The 17889-nt window shown below is 43.4% G+C and overlaps 1 protein-coding gene across 2 annotated transcripts in view; it reads left to right on the plus strand.

The window, feature by feature from the left end:
* LOC140715611 (C-Jun-amino-terminal kinase-interacting protein 3-like) overlaps positions 1-17889 on the plus strand; it is an 88097-nt gene that overhangs the window by 52768 nt on the left and 17440 nt on the right. For both annotated transcript variants that reach the window (XM_073027979.1, XM_073027980.1), the window contains exons 9-10: positions 12635-12753; positions 16861-16915. In XM_073027979.1, coding sequence (XP_072884080.1) covers positions 12635-12753; positions 16861-16915 — 174 coding nt within the window. The remainder of the gene's footprint in view (positions 1-12634; positions 12754-16860; positions 16916-17889) is intronic.

The following is a 17889-nucleotide window of genomic DNA, read 5'->3' on the forward strand; positions in this document are numbered from 1 at the left end:
CGGGACGCGCTGGAGCTTCCCTAGACTATGGAGCTGGAAATCGAAAGAACCCATCATACGCTAGTCCCGAAGTCTACCCAAGATAAACCACGTTCAATAATAATTAAATTCGTTCGGTACAGCACCAAGGTGGAGATTCTACGAAGGGCCTGGGGTAAGAAGAGAGTGTTTTTGGACGATAAAGTAATATATTTCGAACAAGATTACCCCCCCCCCCCCCACGGTCCTGCAGAAACGTAACGAATACTCTGAAGTAAAGCGAGTACTAAAGCAAAAACAGATTAGATTTCAAACTCCGTACCCTGCTAAACTTCAAGTGTTTTATGACGACGGGACACGGTTGTACCAGAAGTGGAAGAGGCGACTACAGACATGAAGGCCAGAGGTTTGCCCGTCAGCGTGATCAAAATGAAAGAAAGCCTGGCAGAGGAATGATCCCGCTCCGCTCGGGAAATAGTGCGAGAATCGAGAAGGCAGGAGACGGGAGGAGGCCGAGAGAAGTATATCAGGAAGAGACTGGGAGTTTCCCAAAGACAGTCCTCACCCTGTTCAGAAGAGCCATAAGGTTTGGCTAACTTTTAAAATGTTGAGAAGCTAAACTGAAGCAAAAGTAGACGGTGATATACCTATCTCAAGAAATACTTATTATAACGTGGATTTTATATTACTTAGTTGTTATTCTTTATTCGCTCACTTACTCCTTTTTCCCCACCAAAATGAGAATATATATATATATGTGTGTGTGTGTGTGTGTGTGTGTGTGTGTGTGCATATATGTGTATGTATATGTGTGTGTGTGTATATATATATATATATATATATATATATATATTAGTACACAGGGAAATATTTTCTGTATAATGAATTATTTACTGACTTTTATGAATACTGCAATGGGGGCCCTCAACTCACAAGTAGGAGGGGAGGGTTATCCCCCACAGCTAGACATTTCCTCTAGCTCAACGCAGGGTCATCTACCAGAGACCTCAGCCTTGGAATCACACGTCCGTTGCTATTTTTGTTATTATTTGCGTTTCTTGATTCTTATTTGTTCAGGGAGTTGATCGATTAAGTTTTATTCTAATTTCAATGATACATTGATTGATAAATACAGATGGCTAAGGAAAAGTAAAATTCATTTCTTTTAATGTCAATGGGCTATTAAATCCAATCAAACATAATAGAATTTTATCCAAAATGAAAAAAGAACAAGCCCATGTAGTATATTTACAGGAAACTCATTTAAGTGATAATGAGCATAAAAAACTAAAGAGAATGGGCTTCACTAATTTGTTTTTCTCCTCATATAAATCAGGACATAGGAGAGGAGTTGCTATTCTTATTTCAAGTAAGCTAAATTTTGAAAAAGTATTCAAAATGGGAGATAAAGAGGGCAAACATATTCTGGTAAGGGGGAATATAGATGGAAATTCAGTTACTCTATTGAATATATACGCACCCCCGTGAAGTGATATTGGTTTCTTTCAGAAAATTACTGATATTGTGGTAATGGAAACAGAAGGTCTCCTGCTATATGGGGGAGACTTAAATTTACAATTACAACCAAACTTAGACTCTTCCAATAGAAAAACATATGAAACAAAATCTTTACATAAGAAAGTTAATACACTTTTTGAGGATGTTGGTTTAATTGATATATGGAGGGACCTTTTCCCTGACAGAAGGGATTACACTCAGTATTCTGCTCCACATTCTGTATATACAAGAATAGACTATTTCATAACATTTGGAAAAGACAAAGACAAAATAAACACCTGTGGAATTGGGACAATAGATGTAAGTGACCATGCACCTATATATTTATCTGTTGATTTTTACCTACAACCAAAGAATACTATTTGGAAACTAAATTCAAGTCTACTCAATGATCTGTACTTTAAGGAACAAATTAAAAAAGAAATTGGTCTCTACTTAGAATCTAGTGATAATGGAGAGGTTTACTCTGAAGGCCGTCTTAAGAGGGAAAATTATAGCGATACCTTCATATAAGAAAAAAAAAGGAATAAAACATTAGAGGAATTACAAAAAAGGCTGAAGGAACTAGAGAAAAAACACGAATTTGGTTAGAGGAAATTAAAAGAATTAGGAATGAAATTAATAGTTTGGCTACACAAGAAATCAGGAAAAATTTAATGTTTCTGAAACAGAGACATTATGAAAGTGGATCAAAATCTATGAAAATACTGGTGTGGAAACTGGAAAAAAAAAGATAGCAGAAAATACAATTCATAGAATTAGGGACCCAAGACTGAAAACGATTAAAAAAAAATAAGCTAAGTGAAATTCAAGAAGCTTTTGAAGTGTTTTACAAAACTCTATATTCCAAAGTTCCAGGAGGAAGCATAACCCAAATTGACACCACCTTGAATTCTCTAGAGTTACCCACTTTAAGCAAAGAACAAAATAGAACGATGACTGCTGACATAACTGAAGTTGAATTGAAAGCGGCAATTAGTAGGCTTAAATTAAGCAAGTCACCAGGATCAGATGGGTATACGGCAGAGTGGTACAAAGAATTTAAAAATGAGTTTATTCCTGTTTTACTCCCCCCACTGAACTGGGCTCTAAAAAAGGCACAAATGCCACCCAGTTGGAAGGAAGCGATAATCTCAGCTACACTAAAAGAAGGCAAGGATAAAATGGAATGCGGGTTATTTAGAACAATATCCGTTCTTAATGTAGATTATAGGTTATTTACCTCCATCATGGCCAAACGATTAGAGGAGTTTCTACCCATACTGATATGTAACGATCAGACAGGTTTTATATGACAACGCCAGACACAAGACAATATACAAAGGACACTTCACATTATGGATCATATACAAAAAAATAAAATCGAAGCAATAGTGATAAGCGTGGATGCTGAAAAAGCATTTGATTCGGTTAGTTGGAATTTTCTTTACAGAGTTTTACATAGATTTGGTTTCCAAGACACAATTATTAAAACTATACAGACACTATATGACAATCCTACTGCTACAATTAAAATCAATGGATATTTATCAAATAGTCTTACCCTAGAAAGGGGCACGAGACAGGGTTGTGCATGGTCACCGCAACTCTTCGCATTATATCTGGAACCATTAGCTCAATACATCAGACAAAATGAAGATATCAGGGGAATTACTATTAAAGGGACAGAGCATAAATTGGCTTGTTATGCGGATGACATTTTGATCTATCTAGGGCATCCAACATACTCTTTACCTAAATTGATGCAATCCTTTGAACAATATGGTCAATTATCAGGATACAAGATCAACATAGATAAAACCCAATTACTTTCATATTACTATAGCCCACCAAGAGAAATTGAAAGTCGATACCCCTGGGCATGGCACACAGGGTCTTTCAAATATTTGGGCATCATTATGCCAAAAGATTTGGCAAAATTATCAGAATGTAATTATCAGCCTTTATATAAAAAAAATTATAAGGAAGATGTGGCAAGATAGAACCTGATTCCTTTTTTCAGTCTCAGTTCAAGGATTGAGTTGATTAAAATGAATATACTGCCCAGACTGTTATATCTCTTTCAGACCCTACCAATAGAGATTAATCAAAATCAGTTCAATGAATGGAACAAGATGGTATCAAAGTATATTTGGCAGGGTAAAAGGCCTAGAGTTCGTCTCAAAACTTTGCAATTAACAAAGGAAAAGGGGGATGGGGCTTACCTTCTCTTAGAGATTATTATTTTGCAGCACAGTTGAGAGCTGTGATATGTTGGTGCAACCCATCATATGACGCTCAATGGAAAAACATTGAGGAGCGGGTACTTCCCATCCCCATACAAGCAATTTTGGCTGATAACAACCTGCAAAGGTACATAAATACTATTGATAACCCATGGGTGAAATTGACTCTTAAAATATGGAAAACCACTATAAAAGAATATAATCTAGAGGGAGATATTGCAATTCTTAAATGGTGTGCATATGACTCGGATTTTACACCAAATAAATTGGATGCTAGATTTAAGGACTGGACAGCTAAAGGAATAACAGTTCTTTGCAACATAATGAAAGAAGGAACACTGTTCAGTTTTGAAATGCTTAAAGAGAAACACTTATTAGAAAAACAAGATTTTTATTGGTATTTACAGATGTGACAATATGTTAATAAGATGCTTAAAAATGTAACCAAGGCAAGTACATGCTTGATAGAGCTCTTTAGAAAAGCATATAATTCAGATAACGGTAGTAGAATCATTTCAAGCATGTATAAGGGGTTGGCAAATCTTAAAACACATTCGACTTCATACATTAAAACAAAATAGAAGGAAGGAGGGATAATTATATCTGAGGAAGAATGGACAACAATATGGAGGTATCAATGGAAGTGTACCAGTTCACTGAAATGGAGGGAGTTTGGATGGAAAAACTTGATAAGATATTTTATTACACCCTCTCAGAAATCCCATTATGATAGTAACCTCCCTGAGAGTAAGATCATATATTTTGGGTACATACCTCAAGAATGGTTGAAAAGAAATAAATATTTAATGAATATACTGTTGGTGGCTGGTAAAAAGACTAGGGAATGGTGATCACAGGAGAGCCCAACTTTAAATACATGGATGGAAATTACAATGGACATTTACAAAATGGAGAAGATAACAGCATCTGTTAATCATAAGCTGGAACAATTTGATTCATACTGGGAAAAATGGTTTAACTACATAATACCTCATAGGCCCGATTTTATTCTCACAAATCAATGAATCTGTTGTAAAAAAAAAAGATCACTCCCTACTTGTACATAGTTCTTTCCTTTTGCTTGTTTTTTCTTTCCGCTCTTTTCTATAAGTATATACCTCAGATAAATACTTTGTGGAGATTTGTGATATATATGATTATATGATGTATATGTACATTGTCTGAAATACATCTTATGGAAATGTTTGATGATGAACTTCAATAAAAAAAATTACAGAAAGAAATCAGGAGGTCTAAAAGAAGACATGAGGTAGCTTTGGCAGTCAAGGTGAAGGATAATCCAAAGAGCTTCTACAGGTATATTAAGAGCAAAAGGATATAGTAAGGGATCAAATTGGTCCTCTTGAAGATCAGAGTGGTCGGCTATGTATGGAACCAAAAGAAATGGGGGAGATCTTAAATGGTTTTTTGCATCTGTATTTACTAAGGAAACTGGCATGGAGTCAATGAAAATAAGGCAAACAAGTAGTGAGGTCATAGAACCTATACAGATTGAAGAGGAGGAGATGCTTGAGGCAAATCAGAGTAGATAAATCCCCGGGACCTGACAGGGTATTCCCTCAGACCTTGAAGGAGACTAGTGTTGAAATTGCGGGGGCCCTGGCAGATATAGTTAAAATGCCTGTATCTACGGGTGAGGTGCTGGAGGATTGGAGGATAGTTCATGTTGTTCCGTTTAAAAAAAGGCTCTAAAAGTAATCCAGGAAATTATAGGCCGGTATGTTTGACGTCAGTAAAACATAGGTAAATTATTGGAAGGAGTACTAAGAGATAGGATCTACAAGTATTTAGATAGACAGGGACTTATTAGGGAGAGTCAACACGGCTTTGTGCGTGGCAGGTCATGTTTAACAAATCTGTTAGAGTTTTTTGAGGAGGTTACCAGGAAAGTGGATGAAGGGAAGGCAGTGGATGTTGTCTACGTGGACTTCAGTAAGGCATTTGACAAGGTCCCGCATGGGAGGTTAGTTAAGAAGATTCAGTCGCTAGGTATAAATGGTGAGGTAGTAAACTGGATTAGACATTGGCTCAATGGGAGTGGTAGTAGAGGATTGCTTCTCTGAGTGGAGTCCTGTGACTAGTGGTGTGTCACAGGGATCAGTACTGGGTCCATTGTTATTTGTCATCTATATCAATGATCTGGATGATAATATGGTAAATTGGATCAGCAAATTTGCTGATGATATGAAGACTGGAGGTGTATTGGACAGTGAGGAAGGTTTTCAAAGCTTGCAAAGGGATCTGGACCAGCTGGAAAAATGGGCTGAAAAATGGCAGATGGAGCTTAATACAAATAAGTATGAGATATTGCACTTTGGAAGGATAAACCAAGGTGGAACATACAAGGTAAATGGTAGGGCACTGAGGAGTTCAGTAGAACAGAAAGATCTGGGAAATCAGATACATAATTTCCAAAAAGTGGTGTCACAGGTAGATAGGGTGGTGTAGTGAGCTTTTGGTACATTGGCCTTTATAAATCAAAGTATTGAGTATAAGAGTTGGAATGTTATGGTGAGGTTGTACAAGGCATTGGTGAGGCCGAATTTGGAGTATTGTGTGCAGTTTAGGTCTCCTAATTACAGGAAGGATATTAATAAGGTTGAAAGAGTGCAGAGAAGGTTTACAAGGATGTTGCCGGGACTTGAGAAACTGAGTTACAGAGAAAGGTTGAATAGGTTAGGACTTTATTCCCTGGAGCGTAGGAGAATGAGGGGTGATTTGATAGAGGTGTATAAAATTATGATGGGTACAGATAGAGGCTTTTTCCACTGAGGCTAGTGGAGAAAAAAACCAGAGGTCATGGGTTAAGGGTGAAGGGGAAAAGTTTAAAGGGAACATTAGGGGGGGCTTCTTCACACAGAGAGTGGTGAGAGTGTGGAATGAGCTGCCAGATGAAGTGGTGAATGCGGGCTCACTTTTAACATTTAAGAAAAGCTTGGACAGGTACATGGATGAGAGGGGTATGGGCCGGGTGCAGGTCAGTGGGACTAGGCAGAAAGATGGTTTGGCACAGCCAAGAAGGGCCAAAAGACCTGTTTCTGTGCTGTAATGTTCTCTGGTTCCATGGTTCTAAGGAAAAGCAAAGAAGTCCTGAAAAGAGAATTTGGAGAGCCAGGTAGAAAGCTGAGGAGCAGGACCTCCTGGGTAGTAATTTCTTGATTGTTGCCCCTGCCACACACCACCCAGGGTAGAAACAGGATGATTTGGCAAATTAGTGCATGGCTGAGAAGCTGGTGCAGAGACAGGGCTTCAGGTTCTTGGACCACAGGATCTCCTCTGGAGGAGGCATGACGGGCTGCACCTGAACCCGAGTGGGACCAATATTCTCACGGGCAGGTTTATTAGAGGGTTTAAAATAATTTTGCAGGGGGTTAGGAACCGGAGTGAAGGGACTCAGGTAACAAAGCAAAGATAGCGTGCAGTCAGACTGTCAGGAAAGGCAGGCAGATGATAGAACAAAATTGCAGCCTGCAGGGTGAGCATCAGTGCATGTAGAATCAAAAAGGTAGCAAGTACAATACTCAAAGTGTTAGATCTCAATGCACGGAGTGTAAGTAAGGTGGATAATCTTGTTGCACTAATACAGATTATCAGGGATGATGCTGTGGCCATCAGTGAATCGTGGCTGAAGGAGGGTTGCGGTCAGGAGCTGAATGTCCAATGTTACACCTTGTATTGGAGAGATAGGAAGGTAGGCAGAGGGGTTCTCTACTGGTAAAGAATGGCATCAAATCGGTAGAAAGATGTGACATAGGATCAGACGATGTTGAATCCTTGTGGGTTGAATTAAGAAACTGCAGGGGTAAAAGGACTCTGATGGCAGTTATATATGGGCCTCCAAACAGTAGCTGGGATGCGGACTACAGATTACAATGGGAAATGGAAAAGGGACAATGTTATAATAGTCATGGGAGATTTCAACATGCAGGCCAATTGGGAAAATCAAGTTGGTAATCGATCTCAAGAGAGTGAGTTTGTTGAATGCTTACGAGTTAGCTTTTTTGAGCAGCTTGTTGAGTCTACTGGGGATCAGCTATACTGGATTGGGTGTAATGAACAAGGTGATAAGGGAACTTAAGGTAAAAGATGTACAATACGCTGGAGGAACTCAGCAGGTCGGGCAGCATCTGTGGAAACGAGCAGCCAACGTTTCAGGCCGAGACCCTTTGTCAGGACTGAGACATTGTCTGCTCGTTTCCACGGATGCTGCCCGACCTGCTGAGTTCCTCCAGCGTGTTGTACGTGTTGCTTTGACCCCAGCATCTGCAGTGTGCTTTGTGTTAAGGTAAAAGAACCCTTCGGAGACAGTGACCACAATATGGTCGAGTTCAACTTGAACTTTGATAGCAAGAAAATAAAGTCTGACATAGCAGTATTTCAGTGGAGTAAAGGAAATTAAAGTAACATGAGAGATGATTTGCCTGAAGTAAACCGCTGGCAGGGGTGACAGCAGAGCAGCAATGACTTGAGTTTCTGGGGAAAATGAGGAAGATGCGGGAAAAACAAAGAAATGGTCAAATGGCAAAATAGTACAACAGGGGGAGCAAAAGAGAGGACACACAACAAAGCAAAAATCAGTGGGAAGACAGAGGATTAGGAAGCTTTTAAAGCCCTACAGAGAGTAACTAAAAGAATCATTAGGAAGGAAAAGATGAGAAGTGAAAGCAGACTAGCAAACAAAGTGGATAGTGAAAGCTTTTTCAAGTGTGTAAAAAAGAAAAATGAGAGTGTATATAGGACTGCTAGAAAATGAGGCTGGAGTGGGGGACAAGGAGATGGCAGATGAAATAAATGAGTATCTTGCATCGGTCTTCACTGTGGAAGACACCAGCAGTGTGCCAGGTGAAGGACGGAAGGGAAGAGAATTGAGTGCAGTTACTATTAGAAGGGAGAAGGTGCCCGAAAAGCTGAAAGACCTAAGTCACCTGGACCAGATGAACCGCACCCAGGGGTTCTGAAAGAGGTAGCATTAGAGATTGTGGAGGCAATAGAAATGATCTTTCAAAAATCATTGGACTCTGGCACGGTGCCAGAGGACTGGAAAATTGCAAAAGTCACTTCACTCTCTAAGAAAGGAGGAAGGCAGCAGAAAGGAAGTTATAGACCAGTTAGCCTGACCTCAGGAAGATGGTGGGGTCAATTGCTAAGGATGAGGTTATCGAGTACTTGGTGACACAGGACAAGATAGGACAAAGTCAGCATGATTTCCTTCAGGGAAAACCTATTGGAATTCTTTGAGGAGATTACACATAGGATGGATAAAAGGGATACAGTGAATATTGTACATTTGGACTTTCAGAAGGCCTTTGACGAGTGCCACGTGAGGCTGCTTACCAAGTTAAGAGCCCATGGAATTACAGAAACGTTACTAACATGGTTAGAGTTTTGGCTGATTGGAGGCAGCAAGTGGGAGTAAAAAGATTCTTTTCTGCTTGGCTGCAAGTGACTAGTGTTGATCCACAGGGGTCGGTGTTGGGACCACTTCTTTTTATGCTGTATATCAGTGATTTAGATGATGGAATAGATGGCTTTGTTGTCAAGTTTGCAGATGATACAAAGATCGGTGGAGGGGCAGGTAGTGCTGAGGAAACAGGTAGGATGCAGAAGGACTTAGACAGATTAGGAGAATGGGCAAGAAAGTGGCAAATGAAATACAATGTTGGAAAAATACATGGTCATGCATTTTGGTAGTAGAAATAAATGTGCAGACTATTTTCTAAATGGAGAGGAAATCCAAAAATCTGAGATGCACAACATCCTAAAGGTTAACTTGCAGGACAGTAGTGGTGAGGAAGGCAAATGCAAATGCAATGTTAGCATTCATTTCAAATGGTCCGGAATACGAGAGCAGGGATGTGATGCTGAGGCTTTATAAGGCACTGGTGAGGCCTCACCTTGAGTATTGTGAACAGCTCCTCATCTTAGAAAAGATGTGCTGGCTTTGGAGAGGGTTCAGAGGAGGTACACAAGTATGATTCTGGAAATGAAAGGGTTATCATACGAGGAATGTTTGATGGCCCCGGGTCTGTACTCGCTGGAACTTAGAAGGATGAGGGGGGATCTCAGAGAAACCTTCAGAATGTTGAAAGGCCTAGACAGAGTAGATGTGGAAAGGATGTTTCCCATGGTGGGGAGACTAGAACAAGAGGGCACAGCCTCAGGATAGAGGGGCATTCATTTAAAACAGAGATGCAGGGAAATTTCTTTAGCCAGAGGGTGGTAAATTTGTGGAATTTGTTACCACTGGCAGCTGTGGAGGCAAGGTCATTGGGTGTATTTAAGGCAGATCTTAATGGGTACAATTGAACGCGGCATCTGGGGAGAAGGCTGAGGAGGGGAGAAAAGGGTCAACTATGATTGAGTGGTGGAGCAGACTCAATGGGCCAAATGGCCTAATTCTGCTCCTATGTCTTATGGTCTCAGCAAGGCTTGGCATGGTAGACCAGCACAGCGAGACTAGTTTAGGCTGATGCTTTGCACCCTCAGAGGTTAGAATAAACTCTGACCTCCTCAACATGGATCAACAGGGACTTCTGCGAGGGGTGAGAATGTCCATCGTCTCTCTCTGCACCCTCACTATACATAGACCTCCATCTTCCTCTCCTTGTGTTCTAGCAGATGGGACAACTTCTAATCTACACTGCTCAGTGGGAATCTCACTCATACTTGTCGACTCCACCTTGGTTAAATTCCTGGAGCGAGTTTGGAACTTCCTACAGTTTGCCACAAATCCTGTCAGTGCTGCCCCATCGCTCTGGGTCACAAGAAGCAGAAACACATTACGAATGGTTCAGACTCCCCTTGTGCAATGAAGAGGAATCTGTTACTGTGGCAGTAGGAAGGCACCCAGCACTCGACTGTACTTGGTGCCAAAAATTCCAAAGCTGGACTAGATTCCGTCAGCCCCAAAGAACTCCAGAGCCGTAAAAGGTCGAGACATCTGAAACACTTCGACACCCGCACCGAACAAGAAACATGACAACACAAGAGAGAGATGCTAGTAGGGAAACTAGTAGGGAAACAACAGTGTTTCCTGCTCTCAGAGTGAAATGGTTTCCATGCCAGGAGCTTGACCCCGGGAGTGTGTGATGGGACGGTGTGGAGGGAGATTCACTCTGTGTCTGACCCCGGGAGTGTGTGATGGGACAGTGTGGAGGGAGATTCACTCTGTGTCTGACCCTGGGAGTGTGTGATGGGACGTTGTGGAGGGAGATTCACTCTGTGTCTGACCCTGGGAGTGTGTGGAGGGAGATTCACTCTGTGTCTGACCCTGGGAGTGTGTGATGGGACAGTGTGGAGGGATCTTCATTCTGTGTCTGACCCCAAGAGTGTGTGATGGGACGGGGTGGAGGGAGATTCACTCTGTGTCTGACCCTGGGAGTGTGTGATGGGACGGTGTGGAGGGAGATTCACTCAGTGTCTGACCCCAAGAGTGTGTGATGGGACAGTGTGGAGGGAGATTCACTCTGTGTCTGACCCCGGGAGTGTGTGATGGGACGGTGTGGAGGGAGATTCGCTCTGTATCTGACCCCGGGAGTGTGTGATGGGATGGTGTGGAGGGAGATTCGCTCTGTGTCTGATCCCGGGAGTGTGTGATGGGATGGTGTGGAGGGGGATTCGCTCTGTATCTGACCCCAGGAGTGTGTGATGGGATGGTGTGGAGGGGGATTCGCTCTGTGTCTGACCCCAGGAGTGTGTGATGGGACGGTGTGGAGGGGGATTCGCTCTGTATCTGACCCCGGGAGTGTGTGATGGGACGGTGTGGAGGGAGATTCACTCTGTGTCTGACCCCGGGAGTGTGTGATGGGACGGTGTGGAGGGAGATTCACTCTGTGTCTGACCCCGGGAGTGTGTGATGGGACGGTGTGGAGGGATATTCACTCTGTGTCTGACCCCGGGAGTGTGTGATGGGACAGTGTGGAGGGAGATTCACTCAGTGTCTGACCCCGGGAGTGTGTGATGGGACAGTGTGGAGGGAGACTCACTCTGTGTCTGACCCCGGGAGTGTGTGATGGGACGGTGTGGAGGGAGATTCACTCTGTGTCTGACCCCGGGAGTGTGTGATGGGACGGTGTGGAGGGATATTCACTCTGTGTCTGACCCCGGGAGTGTGTGATGGGATGGTGTGGAGGGAGATTCACTCTGTGTCTGACCCCGGGGGTGTGTGATGGGACGGTGTGGAGGGAGAAACACACACAGAGAAAATGCTGGAGGAAATCAGCAAGCCAGACAGCGTCTATGGAAATGAATAAACTTTTGACATTTCTGGCTGAGACTCTTGTTCAGGATTGAAAGAAAGATGAGAAGTTCGAGTAAGAAGGTGGGTGGAAGTACAAAGTCACAGGTGATAGGTGAAACTGGGAGGGGAGGGCTGAAGTATAGATCTGGGATGCTGATTTGTGAAAGAGATGAAGGAGTGGAGATAGGAGAGGGTAGAAAGAAGGGGAACTGATGGCGAGAGGAAAACACAAATATGGAATGCTGAAGGGGATGGGGGACAACTACCAGAAGTTTGAGAAATCGATGTTCATGCCATCAGGTTGGAGGCTACCCAAACGGAAAATAAGGTGGGAGATCCTGAGCTATCAGCTTGCCAGCTCTTTACTCCGTCTCTCCCAGTTTCAGTTATCACCTACCATCTTGTTCTTCCTCCTCCCCTCCCCCACTTGGTTCTAACTTCTCATCATTTTTCCATTGCTGCCTGACTACTCTTTTCCATCGTTGCTGCCTGGCCTGCTGAGTTCCTCCAGCGTTGTGTGTATGTTGCTTGGATTTCCAGCATCTGCAGTGTAGTGGGAGCTTCACTCTGTCTGGTCCCCAGGCTGATGGGACACTACGGAGGGGCCTTTAACTACTGGTCAACTGTGATCTGTTTTTTCCCTCTGAACCAGCACTCCAAATCATGCCCAGGACCCGGAGGCTGATAGGAACACCAGTTCCATCCTCGAGGAATTACAGACTCTGGGATCTCAGTTCATCGACGAGTTGGACAGTGGGGCCAACATTTCAGGTAGGCCTGCAGGCATTTGCCTCAGAGAGTCAGAGGGGCTGCATTTGATCTGGGCTTGTAGTGTGTGTGTGTGTGTGTGTGTCTCTGTGTGTGTGTGTTTGTGTGCGTGTACACAAGGTGTACAGCAGTGATAGAAATCTGCAGTACCCTTCCCCATATGCCCCTACATCCAGGACATATTCAGGGAGCAATATCTCCTTCGAGCCTGCACCGCCATTCAGTATGATCATGGCTGATCATCCAACTCAGAACCCTGTACCTGCTTTCTCTCCATACCCCCTGATCCCTTTAGCCACAAGGACCATATCAAACTTCCTCTTAAATATAGCCAATGAACCGGCCTCAACTGTTTCCTGTGGCAGAGAATTCCACAGATTCACCACTCTCTGTGTGAAGAAGTTTTTCCTCATCTCAGTCCCCTTTATCCTTAAACTGTGACCCCTCGTTCTGGACTTCCCCAACTTCGGAAACAATCTTCCTGCATCTAGCCTGTCCAATCCCTTTAGAATTTTATACGTTTCAATAAGATCCCCCCTCAATCTTCTAAATTCCAGTGAGTATAAGCCTAGTCAATCCAGTCTTTCTTCGTATGAAAGTCCTGCCATCCCAGGAATCAATCTGGTGAACCTTCTCTGTACTCCCTCTATGGCAAGAATGTCTTTCCTCAGATTAGGGGACCAAAACTGCACACAATATTCTAGGTGCAGTCTCACCAAGGCCTTGTACAACTGCAGTAGAACCTCCCTGCTCCTGTACTCAAATCCTTTTGCTATGAATGCCAACATACCATTTGCCTTTTTCACCGCCTGCTGTACCTGCATGCCCACCTTCAATGACTGGTGTACAATGACACCCAGGTCTCGTTGCATCTCCCCTTTTCCTAATTGGCCACCGTTCAGATAGTAATCTGTTTTCCTGTTCTTGCAACCAAAGTGGATAACCTCACATTTATCCACATTAAATTGCATCTGCCATGAATTTGCCCACTCACCTAACCTATCCAAGTCACCCTGCATCCTCTTAGCATCCTCCTCACAGCTAACACCGCCGCCCAGCTTCGTGTCATCTGCAAACTTGGAGATGCTGCATTTAATTCCCTTGTCTAAATCATTAATATATATTGTAAACAACTGGGGTCCCAGCACTGAGCTTTGCGGTACCCCACTAGTCGCTGCCTGCCATTCTGAAAAGGTCCCATTTACTCCCACTCTTTGCTTCCTGTCTGCCAACCAATTCTCTATCCACATCAATATCATACCCCCAATACCGTGTGCTTTAAGTTTGCACACTAATCTCCTGTGTGGGACCTTGTCAAAAGCCTTTTGAAAATCTAAATATACCACATCCACTGGCTCTCCCCTATCCACTCTACTAGTTACATCTTCAAAAAATTCTATAAGATTCATCAGACATGATTTTCCTTTCACAAATCCATGCTGACTTTGTCCGATGATTTCACCTCTTTCCAAATGTGCTGTTATCACATCTTTGATAACCAACTCTAGCATTTTCCCCACCACCGATGTCAGACTAACCGGTCTATAATTCCCCGGTTTCTCTCTCCCTCCTTTTTTAAAAAGTGAGGTTACATTAGCCACCCTCCAATCCTCAGGAACTAATCCAGAATCTAAGGAGTTTTGAAAAATTATCACTAATGCATCCACTATTTCTTGGGCTTCTTCCTTAAGCACTCTGGGATGCAGACCATCTGGCCCTGGGGATTTATCTGCCTTTAATCCCTTCAATTTACCTAACACCACTTCCCTACTAACATGTATTTTCCTCAGTTCCTGCATCTCACTAGACCCTCGGTCCCTTACTGGAAGATTATTTATGTCCTCCTTAGTGAAGACAGAACCAAAGTAGTTATTCAATTGGTCTGCCATGTCTTTGTTTCCTATGATTAATTCACCTGTTTCTGACTGTAAGGGACCTACATTTGTCTTGACCAATCTTTTTCTTTTCACGTATCTATAAAAGCTTTTACAGTCAGTTTTTATGTTCCCTGCCAGCTTTCTCTCATAATCTTTTTTCCCTTTCCTTATTAAGCCCTTTGTCCTCCTCTGCTGGTCTCTGAATTTCTCCCAGTCCTCAGGTGTGCCGCTTTTTTTTGCTAATTTATTTGTTTCTTCTTTGGACTTGATACTATCCCTAATTTCCCTTGTCAGCCACGGGTGCAATACCTTCCCTGGTTTATTCTTTTGCCAAACTGGGATGAACAATTGCTGTAGTTCATCCATGCGATCTTTAAATGCTTGCCATTGCATATCCACCGTCAACCCTTTAAGTATCATTTGCCAGTCTATCTTAGCTAATTCACGTCTCATACCTTCAAAGTTACCCTTCTTTAAGTTCAGAACCTTTGTTTCTGAATTAACTATGTCACTCTCCATCTTAATGAAGAATTCCACCATATTATGGTCACTCTTACCCAAGGGGCCTCGCACGACAAGATTGCTAACTAACCCTTCCTCATTGCTCAATACCCAATCTAGAATGGCCTGCTCTCTAGTTGGTTCCTCGACATGTTGGTTCAGAAAACCATCCCGCATACATTCCAAGAAATCCTCTTCCTCAGCACCCTTACCAATTTGGTTCACCCAATCTATACGCAGATTGAAGTCACCCATTATAACTACTGTTCCTTTATTGCACGCATTTCTAATTTTCTGTTTAATGCCATCCCCAGCCTCATTACTACAGTTAGGTGGCCTGTACACAACTCCCACCAGCATTTTCTGCCCCTTAGTGTTATGCCCCTCTACCCATATCAATTTCACATCCTCCAGGCTAATGTCCTTCCTTTCTATTGCGTTAATCTCCTCTCTAACCAGTAATGCTACCCCACCTCCTTTTCTTTCCTGTCTATCCCTCCTGAATATTGAATATCCCTGGATGTTGAGCTCCCATCCTTGGTCACCCTGGAGCCATGTCTCTGTGATCCCAACTATATCATATTCATTAATAACTATCTGCACATTCAATTCATCCACCTTGTTACGAATGCTCCTCGCATTGACACACAAACACTCTTAGCCCTTACACAATTATGTTGAAAAGTGTCCCTTTTTGCTTTTTGCCCTGGATTTGCCTGCCTGCCACTTTTACTTTTCACCTTACTACTTTTTGCTTCTACCCTCATTTTACACCCCTCTGTCTCTCTGCACTTGTTCCCATCCCCCTGCCACATTAGTTTAAATCCTCCTGAACAACAGTAGCAAACGCTCCCCCTAGGACAGTGGTTCCAGTCCAGCCCAGGTGCAGACCGTCCTGTTTATACCAGTCCCACCTCCCCCAGAACTGGTTCCAATGCCCCAGGAATTTGAATCCCTCCCCCTTGCACCATTTTTCAAGCCACGTAATCATCTGAAATATCCTCCTATTTCTACTCTGACTAGCACGTGGCACTGGTAGTAATCCAGAGATTATTACCTTTGTGGTCCTACTTTTTAGTTTATGACCTAACTCCCTAAATTCACCTTGTAGGATCTAATCCCGTTTTTTTACCTATATCGTTGGTACCTATGTGCACCACGACCACTGGCTGTTCACCCTCCCATTCCAGAATGTCCTGCAGCCGCTCAGAGACATCCTTGACCCTTGCACCAGGGAGGCAACACACCATCCTGGAGTCCTGGATTCAGGAAGAGCTGCTTCCCCTCCTGAATGGACACGAACTCTGTACAGTATTACCTCGTACTGCTGTCCTACAACAAATGTGACAGCCTCTGATATGCTGCTGATATCAAAGATGATTCTAATCTGAAGGCAGAGGGGAAGAAGCTGTCCCTGAATTGTTGAGTGAATCCGCTACATGAAGGAGAGAGAAAGAATGAGGCAGGACAAAGGAGTGAGGGAGGTGCGGGGGGGAGGAGGGAAAGAAGCAGGAGAGAGGCAGTGAGAGAGAGAGGGAGGTGGGGAAACAGACGAAAAGGAGGCATAGCCAGAGGGACAGAGGGAGAGATGAAAAGGAGACACAGACGGAGAGGGAGAAGGCGATGGTATTGTACCGGGGTCTTGGAGGGTAGGGGCACTGGTGGTGAGCTGTGGTTACACAGGCCATTCACCCATTTCTTTCTCTGTGCCTCCTATCCACTCTTCCAACAGCAGATGCCCGGATGGCCTCAATCGTCTTGGAAAATGAGGAGCTGCGGGAGAAACAGTGAGTAGACGCATTTCTCCTTCTTGTCAGAGGGAGGGCGGTGGTCAGTCTCACATGAAAAAATCCACAATGTCTGTGCTTAATATAACTTCACAATGTCCATTTCCTTTTGTTCCCTGCACATCCATGTGTCTGTCTCACAGCCCCTTCAACACCACTATTTGCCTCCGTCACCACTGTCCGCTAGATAAATAAATGACCTGCCCCTCACATCTCCTTTGAACTTACCCCCTCTCACCTTAAACACAAGCCCTCTGGTGTTAGACATCTCCACCCTGGGGGAGCTGATACTGTCTACTCTATCCGTGCCTCCCGTAATCTTATAAACCTCTATCGGATCTCCCCTCAGCATCCAACACGGCAGGGAAAACTACCCAAGTTTGTCCACCCTCTCCTTACAGCGAATCCAGGCAGCACCCTGGCGAACCTCTTCTGCCCCCTCCCCTCACCCGCAAATAAATCATCAAGCTCGCTAGTTGAGAAAATGAATTTAACTGTCAGGATGTCATGTTGGGGCTGTGTAAAATACTCTCCAGTCTGTCCACCCTTGGAGTATTGTGTGAAGTGCCGATCGTCCCGTTACAGAATGTGTGTGTGTGGGGGGCGGGGGGCGGGGGGTGCACACGAGGTTCACCAGGATGCTGCCTGGATTAGAGGGCACAAGCTCTAAAGAAAGGCTGGACGAATTTGGGTTGTTTTATTTGGAGCAGCAGAGGGGAGAGCTGATAGAAAGTTATGAAAGAAAATTTAAAGTGGTGTCACAGAGAGATCACCTATCACCTGCCATCTTGTAGTTCTTCCTCCCCACTGTCCAACTTGCCGATGAACTGAGATCCCAGAGTACTTATGTCCTTTTGGCACAAATCTAAGTACTGAGAACAGAAGTTGGGATGTTATGTTGAAGATGTATGAGACATTGGTGAGGCCTGATGTGTGGTTTTGGCCACCTACCTACAGGAAAGATGTAAATACGG

This window comes from Hemitrygon akajei, chromosome 24, assembly GCF_048418815.1.
Source record: "Hemitrygon akajei chromosome 24, sHemAka1.3, whole genome shotgun sequence".
Classification (NCBI taxonomy): domain Eukaryota; kingdom Metazoa; phylum Chordata; class Chondrichthyes; order Myliobatiformes; family Dasyatidae; genus Hemitrygon; species Hemitrygon akajei.